This window comes from Cornus florida, unplaced genomic scaffold, assembly GCF_030987335.1.
Source record: "Cornus florida cultivar Cherokee Brave unplaced genomic scaffold, ASM3098733v1 CherokeeBrave_3.0.0_Hap2_Chr04, whole genome shotgun sequence".
NCBI classification, from domain to species: Eukaryota; Viridiplantae; Streptophyta; class Magnoliopsida; order Cornales; family Cornaceae; genus Cornus; species Cornus florida.
This window is the reverse complement of record NW_026775574.1, coordinates 14,190,944-14,201,953: the sequence shown is the minus strand read 5'-3', so window position 1 is coordinate 14,201,953 and position 11,010 is coordinate 14,190,944. Positions and strand designations below refer to the sequence as shown.

Here is an 11,010-nt window from a genome sequence, read left to right as displayed (position 1 = left end):
GCATTTAGTAGATTCTCTCTTAGAAAAAAAAATACAATATCGGGGTACTTACACGTCTCTACTTGCAGATGCCCCATTTGATTGCATGGGCATGAAGAGGTGATTTTTTTGTTTACATTTAAATTAAGTTATATTAATTATATGTGTGTGCGTGTGTGTATAATGTACCGTTATTGTTTTCTTACTTTTTATTTTTTTTATATTATACGACCTTAGTTATGGGTTTTAACTGAAAACAAATCTTAAAAAAAATTGACAAGATTTGGTAATTAATTAGTACTATAAATATACTTTTTACATGCTACCCTTATCTAAAGGTGAAATAATTTAGGGGTTATGTCACGGAAAAGGACAACAAGATAGTTTTTTTTATTAGTTTTGAGGTTTTTTTATTAATTGAGGAAGCTATTTGTTATTTTTGGAAATAATAAGAGAATTTTATAATTTTAAACGACAATTATGATAGTGTTGGCGCCACCGCCACCATTTATGGCGGTTGTGCCTTTAATTTTGCAGGTGGTGCTGGAACTATGGTGGGGATCAGTGGCGTAGCTACAGAGGGACAAGTGGGGGCAGTTGCCCCCACTGAATTTTTAATTTTTTTAAAATTTTATATAGAAAGATTTTTATATTGGTATAATTATTCCCTCTAAAATTTGACAATGCACGTATATATACCACACATATATATAACCAAAAGCCTCTAAAAATTGACCGTGCACGTATATATACCATATACATATGTATATATAACCAAAAACTAATTCACGATTATCTATCAATTATTACTTTTCCAGAAAATATGATATTTTTTTCACTTTCCTAAAATATTATATTTTTTTTTTTACTTTCCAAAAAAGAAATTTTTTTTTATCAAGATATTCTATTATACTTTTAATTTTACCACAAACAAATAGATTGTTTCTATTATATCATCAGTCTACAAACATTTTCCATAATCTAAACAAAGCAAGCGGAGTTACCAAACAGAGACTCAATGCAGCGGTAGACAGGTAATATGATATATTTTTTTTGTCATCTAAATTTTACAATTATTATTTGATATTATAATTTTAGTTAGGAAAATTATTACTTATTACTATCAAAATTTAGTTTATGTAATTGTGTTATTAATTATTATTCTGCAAATAAAATTTAGAATTTTTTTTATTTTTTATTTTCACCCCAAATCAATGAAATCACAGATTCAACTCTATCAAATTTTTTGATAGATTGAATTATCTGCTTATAACTTATAAGGTTAGATTTGGTTATCATGTTTTTTTATTTTTATTTTTTCTACATATGTGATATATTAGGACAATTAGGTAACTGTGTTATTTTCTTTTTCATATCTTATTCTTGATTCATTGAATATGATTTTTTTTTTAGTATATTTAATTCAATGAATTAAATTTTGAAATAACAATGAATAATGTGAAAAATCATTGTGCCTATATACAAAGACGAGAGATTTAAAAAGAAAAACTATCATTTAAATTACTCAAATAACCCTTATATAAATTACATAGAAATACATTTTAAGAGTACATATGTCCCAAAAATATGGGAATAAGCTTCCCATATATATATATATATATATATATATATATATATATATATATATATATATATATCTTGAACGAAAAGTGTGCAAAAAAAAAAAAATTAATTAGTGAAAAATTTGATTTTTGTGGCGGACCCCATGAAGGACATAATTGTCATTTAAAAAAATGACATTTAAATTTTAAATAAATATTATACTCTGAAGGTTATTTTTGTCATTTTATAATAATTTAGCGGTTACAAAAAAAGAGGAACATGATAGTAGTTTTTATTAGTTTCGAGATTTTTTTATTAGTTAAGAGAGTTATTTATAATTTTTGAAAATAATAGAAAATTTTTATTATTTTAGCCCTTTTCATATTCTAGTTAACTATAGCTGATAAGTTAGGTTTTAACCAGGTAGTCAAATCTTAAAAAAATTGAAATTTTTTTGACAAGATTTGATAATTAATTACTTAAATTACTAAAATATTCTCTCTTTTTTTAGTACATTCCTTATTTAAAGGTAAAATAAAATATTATTATAATTACAATACAATTCTTTCTTTTTTCAATTCTAATTTCAAAGAGTAGGGTTTAGGTTTAAATATACGCTATATCTTCTTTCCTTACTCATCATCTTCTATTCAGTCGCCTCCAAGTCCTCCACTCGCATAAACCCTAGCCCAAATGGCGTCTTTCCCTTCCAATTCGACTCCCCCTAGCCCAAATGACCTGGTTGAGTGGCGTGGCTACCTGTGCAAATTTCGGAATGTTCCTTGTCTCGACAAGCTTTGGAGTCTTCATCCAGAGACCTTTGGAGTCTAACAATTTCTGATTTAGGATAGAGAAATATATACACATGTGTGTGTGTATATGTCCATATTTAGGGCTTTTTTTCGTTACTTACCCGCTAATAGGCCTTACAACTGTTTTTCAAATGGCATCAGCATTCACACACACCACCTGTTCGACGAAACGTCCAAGAGAGACCTCTATTCGCTGAATTCACTTCTCGCCTCGCACGTTCGCAGTAGAGATGCTCTTGCGGCATGGACTCTCTTCTACCACATCCACAGCACGCATTCCGACCTTAATGCCTACACATTTACGCCAGTGTTGGGTGCGTGTTCGGCTCTGTCAGACCCCAAAAGGGGCCAACAAGTCCATGCTTTGATGATTAAAACAGGTTCCGAATCAGAAACCATCACCAAAACTGCTCTCATTGACATGTACTCCAAGTACGGCCAATTGGGTGACTCGGTTTGTGCATTTGACGAGATGGGTTTCAAGGACGTGGTCACTTGGAACACTATGCTTTCGAGCTTTCTACGCCACGGTCTTCCCATGAAAGCACTCAGTGTGTTTGAAATGATGAGTAAAGAAAGAGTGGAAATTAGTGAGTTCACTTTGTGTTCCGTGCTTAAAGCTTGTACCTTTTTGAATGCCTTTCGACAGGGTAAGCAAGTTCATGGATTGGTAATTGTGATGGGCCGCGATTTGGTGGTGTTGAGTACTGCTCTGATTGATTTTTACTCAAGTGTTGGGTACATAGATGAAGCAATAAAAGTTTATGGCAAGTTAAGCCTCCGAAAGGACGATGTGATGCGCAATTCCCTTATTTCTGGTTGTGTTCGCAACCAGAAGTATGATGTGGCCATGTCAATCATGAGTTCCATGAAACCCAATATAATCGCACTCACAAGCGCTCTTGCTGCTTGCTCTGTGAATTCAGATTTGTGGACTGCAAAGCAGATACACGGTGTAGTGATCCGTCAGGGTTTCACTTTTGACACCCAATTGTGCAATGTGCTATTAGACATGTACGCAAAGTGTGGGAAAATTTTGAATGCCCGTTTGGTTTTTGATGGAATTTTTCAAAAAGATGTGGTTTCTTGGACTAGCATGATAGATGCATATGGAAGTCATGGTCACGGACTTGAAGCTCTTGAGTTGTTCAAAAAGATGGGGGAGGAGGAAAATCGTGTATTGCCAAATTCCGTGACTTTTCTTGCTGTTTTATCCGCTTGTGGGCATTCGGGATTGCTGGAACAAGGCCGGGCATGTTTCATTTTAGTCCAGGAGAAGTATGGTATGGACCCAGGTCCAGAGCATTATGCCTGTTTCATGGATATATTAGGCCGGGCAGGTCGGATAGAAGAAGTGTGGGGTATGTTCGATCATATGGTTAAAAATGGTACAAAGCCTACTCATGCAGTATGGGCAGCATTACTGAGTGCTTGTAGAATTAACCATGATGTCACTAGGGGTGTGTTTGCAGCAAAACATCTCCTTGATTCGGAGCCTGATAATCCCGGGAATTATGTAGCACTTTCAAATTTCTATGCAACCATTGAAAGGTGGGATTTGGTTGATGACTTGAGAAGCATTATGAAGACAAGAGGCCTTGTAAAGGAAGCTGGAAGTAGCTGGGTCGCTGTCGCATGCAGCCATCAAAATTTGATCAATCTAGAGAGGTAATATACTTCCCGGTTGTGCATAGTTGGCCTTATATATATATATATATATATTGGCATGTAGGATCTGTATTGATCAATCACTACAGGCTATTGAGCTGGGGTATGGTTGTCACTTTTGAATCAACTATTTCTGGGCAAGATCTAGTGTGATGTCCTTGTTAGCTAGTGTGATGTTCTTGTAAGTGTTTATAGATGTAGTGTGATGTCCTTGTAAGTGTTTATAGGTGTTATGAACTTCCCATCCCACTGTCCTTTCAAACATTACTGTTCCAAACGTTATAATAGTTGTTACCGTAAATGATTTTATTAGAGTTAAACGCTATGGTAACATAGCAATCTTTTTACCTAAAAAAAAAAAAAAGACATAGCAATCTTATTTTTGTTACCAATTTGCAATATTGGTAGGCTTACTTAGCTTTCTTACTTACTGAAGAATTATCCTCTGAGAGTGCGCCGCAGCCTTCTCTGCGTGATGTTGAAGCTGAATTGCGTGATATAAGATTGAGTTTATTGATGGAGATTGAGAAGCCGAAGCAAGCAGAAGAAGACCTGAGTAATATGCAAAGCCAGTAGCTGAGGATTCGGGATCAGTTATCTCTTGTGGGCGTTACACTTCCTGCGGATTTAACAGAGCATGACCAACAGGAAGTTGATCTTGCAGAAGAGGTCAGCCGCCAAGTCTATTTTGCTCGGTTTGTGTCGAATTCCATTGGTAGGGGAACTGCAAAGGCTGAGGTTGAGATGGAGATGGATGCTCAGATAGAATTAAAGAACTTTGAGATTGCTCGGCTATGTGACAGATTGCATTATTATGAGGCCGTGAATAGAGAGATGTCTCAGAGGAACCAGGAAGCAGTAGGTGAGATTACCTCATAGTTTTTATAATTTCTATTTCTCACCTCAAACATAGTTGTTCTCTTTTTTCTTCATACTCTTAGATGGGTTTTATTTATTTCTGCTTCATATATCAATGTTACAAGATTTTAATGGAAGTGTGAAAATATCAATGGAAGAAAATTATCAATGTTAAAAGATTTTAATGTCTAGCTCTTTCGTGATCTATTGAAGTGTGAAAATATATATATATATATATATATATATATATATATATAGACACACACACAAGTGGGTTGTTATGCACGTGCTCAACGCACCCTTCATCTACAAAGTAGGAGAATGGTCGGAGGGCTTGGTTGTTGCATGCCTATTAATGGCTATTGCCTGCTAAACTAACATGATGGGCTTCATATCATCATTTTTGGGAACATACACATGAATATATATATATATATATGTGTGTGTGTGTGTGTGTAACAAAATCAATATTTGTGTTATACTAAGTATGTTTTTATGATATGGACATGAGAGCGGAGGGGACATTATCAGTTAGTTAATTGCAATGTCTTTATGATGACTCTTTGGTGAAGGCGTGCAAGTTTCAACAACCACTTTTGTCATTCACATTATCGATTGGCTAGGCAACCCCATGCTCCTTGAGGATTCTGAATACGACTAACCCAGCAATAATTACAAAATATGAGAGAGAAATAAATACACTACATAAAGATTTATATTTGATTTGGTAAAACATATATATGTACGTGGAGATCTGACGAAAGTTTTTCATATGTGTAAAATTAAAGATTACAAGTTGCAGCTCTTCACTGTCTCTTTGTACGATTTTTAGTGTCTCTTCCTTTTACGATTTTCAGTGTCTCTTGATGATCGCACTTCAAACCATAAACACCCTTATATATGAGGTACACGAGAGTACTGATTAGGATCCACAACCCATGAACAAAAATGGGTCACTGAGTAACAAATTTTAATAATTTAGAAAATTAGTTGCAACTTTTAAAATTCACGAGAGTTTCTTGCAAATTTATCAATAGTTCAGAGGAGTTTATTGTTTTTTATTTTTTAATAGATTTATTGTCTTAAAAATCTATGTGACACTTTATTTACTGGAAAAATAAAAACAAAAATCTCCACGAGTACAACATAGCATCCGCATTCAAATATTTTGTTGAAAAATAAATTTTAAAGTCACTTGAGAGGTGAAAAGATCATGCCAATTGAGTGTATATATATGGGTTAATTACACTCACAGCTCCTGAGGTTTGACCTATTGACAGACAGATGAAACTTAATCCCTTTTTGAACAATTACATCCCCTCAAGTTTGTTAAAGTTAACAAAGACACCCCTACCACATCTGACACAGGGTGAATTGACTTTTTTGCCCCTTGACTTATTAATTGTCTTATTTAAATAATAAAATTTCCTTTTTAACCATCACACCCACCGCCACCACTCACAGCCCCATCACCACTCACACCCCCACCACACCCACAAACACATAAATCATCAAATTCAGCCTGTATATAGATATATTATATATACACATATGTAAAAATCCCATTAGAGAGAGTCTCACACAAACACAAACGAATAATATAGGGTTAAATGTAAAAAAAAACCCTTAAACTATTGTCATTTCAGCAACAAACCCCCCTGAACTATAAAAAATGCAACTAACCCCATGAATTATGCAATTTTGTTGCAGATGACCCCATCCGACTAATCTCCGGCAATTTTTGACTGTAACAGTGCATAAGTTGAAAATAAATGACTATAGTGCCCTTATACACATGAAATGACAAAAAAACCCTAATTGTTAAGGTTACAACCAAACAAGTAACTAATAGGTTCTAATGATAGCTAAACACCCCTCATTGGTACGATTTCTAGTCTCGGCACTTTCTTCGATTGAGGTCCCTCTTCTCTGAAGATTGCCTATCGTCCCAAAGATTCGCTCAATCCCTTTGGTCTCGTATTCAAAACCGGAACTGGTCACTTCGGGTTGCCGATTTCGAGCTTCATGACTATGAGCACTGAGTTCAATCTGATTGGCAACCAAAACCCTAGCTTCTTCGTTCACTTAAAGCCTCAGTTCGGCGACTTCTCGATTAAGAACTCACAATCGTCGGATTTCGTGAAGAACATTAAAGCAAAACCAAATGGCGGAGGTAATCGATACGCCGCTTGTGAAAAGTGGGTACTTGACGGAGAACGAACTGTTCTCCGGCAATAAAATTACGATTTCGCCCTTAGAATCTCAGGCGGCGAGTATGATTGGAGCTTTATTAAATGGTACGGAGGTAAGTGCGAGGACTGTCTTACCGATGAGAAAGAGCGTCGTCGCCGTAGCTGCAGCACCATCACCATCACCTTCATAAACGTCGCCGTCGCCGCCGCCACAACAGCATCATCACCTCCATACACGAATTTGCCCCAATACATTTCAGATATATACCTTGTATATATATATATATATATATGTATGTATATATCTTAGCCGCCGCAAGTCAGCCCATTTCTCCACCACCATAGCCACCGTTTCCTCGCGGACTCCTCTCTGCCGTCACTCCATAACGCCCACCATCATCCAAACCAGCCAAGCTCACCGCCGTTCCTCCGTTGCTGTAGATGATGGCAAACACTTCCTCGCTGAAGAAGAACGAACCGGCAGTTATTGGGATATCTATTTTCCGTTACCCTTATTTGATTAGACCCTAAACCATGTTCGGCGACCTTCTCCCATGTACGGCAAAATCTTGATTCCTTAAATTCGATGAACTTTTGGCAAAATCATATTTCCATGGCTGATAATCCTTCTTCCATGTTGAGATCTCAATTTTGTGATCATAAAAAAAAAAAAAAAAAAAAAAAAAAAAAAAAAAAAAAAAAACTAATTCCGAACGGTGACACCGATTCTGATTCTTCGTTTCTGTCTAGCGATGTCGACGTAACTTCGAGTTCTTCAATCTTTATACTGCAATCAGGTGGATTTGGCCGTCGAACATGGTGGGCAAGGAGAACGTCGCCACAGATGTAACGCAAATGGGTTTTACAACCTATTAAATTTTTTATCATTTTTGTTATTTATTTTTAAGGTAATTTACACAGACCTCCCCTATAGTTTGCCATAATTACAGGCGGCACCCTTCCTGTTCTGAAAATTACTCGGACCTTCCCTACTTTTAAAATATCCTACATGGACCTCCCTTCTGTTAGAGTCAACGGCAGTCAACGATGGAAAATGATGACGTCATCTATCAATTTTAGTAAAATTCCTAAAATGCCCTTGTCCCTACCAATTGATATACATATATATATATATATATATATATATATATATATGATATTATATGTGTATGCCACCTCCTTTGAGTTGATGACGACGACGACGTTGACAGAGGATTACGATCCGGTTCTTCAGTACCATAGTCTAACGCCAAATGGAAGATCTCTTATGGTCGCTTCCAACCTAATCCCCAAGACATTGTTACGGAAATTCAACTATTTTGATTCAATGAAGATCAGATCCAACTCAATTCAAGAATTTAATCGACAATTTGAGTTAGATGTTTGAAGAACCTTGTGTGAGTGAAATTATGGTTTAAAAGATAGATTGTACCCGACATTAATAGCAAGATTAGGGTTATATATATGTGTGTTTATGTGTGTAGGGAAAGAGAGAATATAATTGGAATATGCAGATCAGAAAAGTGAAAGTTAATGCACTGTAAGTTATAAAGCTATTTCTTTTCGTTATTGCAATTTGCAATTGAACCAAGCCGCAACGACGCCGTCTCAGTCAAAGTATTGATTTAAAGATGACTTCACCTGATTAATGGAATACATATACAATTTCATTTGCGCTGTATTTATCATTTATTTCATTGTTGTGATTCTTGGTTTATATATTATAATAATAAATGATCATACTCTCTCTGTAACCTCTCTTAATTGTGTTTTGTAGTTAAATATTGATTTGGTTGATTTGATTAATTTTTTGGTTTGTGGGTGTTGATTATTTGTAGTTTTTAAGTACAAGAATGGATCAGACTCTGTTCTGGCTGTGAAGAAAGATGATTATGACAAGTGGAACACAAAGAAGCTGATCATGAAGATGGACGATGGTGATTCAGTCTTCAAGTTTGATCGGTCCGGTCCATTCTTCTTTATCAGTGGAAACAAAGATAATTGCCAAAAGGGTCAGAAGCTTATCATTGTTGTTTTGGCAGTCAGAAACCATCACAAGTCTCCCCCAGTGGCCATACCTCTGGCACCGGTGGGTTAGACTCCGGCATCGTCACCGTCACCAACAAAGTCCACCCCTTCGCCAGCCCCAGCTACAACACCATCTCTAATTTCTCACGCTACGTCGGCAACGTCATTGTCACCCACAGGATCCTCCCCTTCGTCGGCCCCAGCCACAACACCCGTACTGTCACCATCTCCAATTTCTCACACTCCGCCGGCAACGTCACCCATCTCTCCATCTCCGGTGACTATGCCTTCGGTAAGTTCTCCGGTTCTAGCTATGACACCCAAATCGCATTCTCCGGCGACCCACTCCCCGGTCCCGTCTCCAACCTCAGTTGTCTCACCGGCACCGTCAATTGCACCAGTAATTCATCATTTATTTCCGTTAGTGAGTATGTCAGATTGGGAGAATTTATAGAGAGAGAGAGGGGGGTACTTTAGTCATTTACCATAGAGAATTAAGGGCATTTCAGTAATTTTGACAGCTCCGTTAGTGTATTTAACGGTCCGTCAAACATAAGGGAGGTCCGTGTAGGATATTTTCAAAAGTAAGGGAGGTCCGCATAATTTCCGGAATAGGAAGGGTGCCGCCTATAATTATGGCAAACTATTGGGGAGGTCTGTGTAAATTACCCTTATTTTTATTTTTGGCTGACTTTGTTTCTCTTTTTTATTGGTTTTTAAATTAGTAGTTGACATGTCACCAAAGCTCAATTGGTAACTCTCAAAACTACGTAGTTTTAATTGAGGGTAAATGTGTCTTTTCATTTTCCCGACCAAGTTACTTGCCGGAAAGGACTGAAATACAACAAATCAATAGTTCAGGAGTTTTTTTGTAGTTCAAGGGGGTTTGTTGCAATATGGCAACAGTTCAGGGTTTTTTTTGCATTTAACCCAATAATATATACAGATATATCTATATATATATAGATATATATTTTTCGGAAGGTTATACAGATATATATATTCCTACATTAGAAATCATTTACTTGGATACATGTGTTTCTGTATATCTATATATTGTTTGTATGATTGTTAAAGGATATATATTTGCTGAAAAGGAAAGTTGAAGAATTGAGTGTCTTTTTTTCTTCTCAAAAGGTGAGAAATTGAGTGTGTTTGTGATCACATATACATACATACGCACAACACATACCAAATTCAATAACTTTCCTTTTAATCAAATCCTTTCTCTCTACAAAAAAATCTGATTTCAATCACACATTAGTCACACAGAGAGATAATTAATACACAAATATAATACACAATGAAGAGTTGAAGAGTTGAAGAATTTTTTTTTTTTTCCTTCAAAAATTCAAGTTAAATCATGTTTCAATACATTACTTGAAAAGTGTTTGCATTTGATGTTACCCACCAATATGTTCGTAAGTGATCACTTTTCTTTTTTTTTTCTTTTTTTTTTTTTTTTTTTTTTTTTTCGGGCAAGAATGTTAAATGAGAAGTTAGATGTGCAAAAGTTCGAAATCAGACTCTCAAAGACAACAGGGAGCAATCCAACCATTGGTTTAGGAAGGTATTCGCTCCGTATGTGATAACTAACCAAGGCTATTGATTGTAAAACATTACATGTAGTAAGAGAAAATGTTAACATATTTGGTTTGAAAACTGTTATTCAGGGCTGCTACTAGTTAGGTTTATTCGTCAATGTGAAATAATTAAGGTCACATTAATAGCCTGAGTGGCGTTGTTGTTTTCTGGTGTGATAACAAATCCATCATTTGCTATGAAGCACGAATATGAATACAAGATACGAATACAATACGATATGAAAAATACGTCGGAATTCAAAAAATAATAAGATACGGTGTGGTATGGATACATCAATATATATATATATATATATATATATATAT

At 35.6% G+C, this 11,010-nt stretch overlaps 2 protein-coding genes across 3 annotated transcripts; both read left to right on the top strand.

The window, feature by feature from the left end:
* Positions 1 to 2,128: 2,128 nt before the first annotated feature.
* On the top strand, positions 2,129 to 5,067 carry LOC132302774 (pentatricopeptide repeat-containing protein At5g66500, mitochondrial-like). 2 transcript variants are annotated; one of them, XM_059799710.1, is made up of 2 exons: positions 2,129 to 4,022; positions 4,485 to 5,067. In XM_059799710.1, exons 1-2 carry the CDS (start codon positions 2,422 to 2,424, stop codon positions 4,522 to 4,524), a joined length of 1,641 nt encoding a protein of 546 aa, XP_059655693.1. In that variant the 5' UTR covers positions 2,129 to 2,421; the 3' UTR covers positions 4,525 to 5,067. The 2 variants fall into 2 exon arrangements, with proteins under 2 accessions (XP_059655693.1, XP_059655694.1); XM_059799711.1 differs by having other exon boundaries at positions 4,459 to 5,067.
* Positions 5,068 to 7,888: 2,821 nt separating this feature from the next.
* Positions 7,889 to 9,976, top strand: LOC132304744 (early nodulin-like protein 1). The gene is made up of 3 exons (XM_059802468.1): positions 7,889 to 7,931; positions 8,911 to 9,140; positions 9,201 to 9,976. The coding sequence occupies exons 1-3, from the start codon at positions 7,889 to 7,891 to the stop codon at positions 9,552 to 9,554; spliced, it is 627 nt and encodes a 208-aa protein (XP_059658451.1). The 3' UTR covers positions 9,555 to 9,976.
* The last annotated feature ends 1,034 nt before the right edge of the window (positions 9,977 to 11,010 follow it).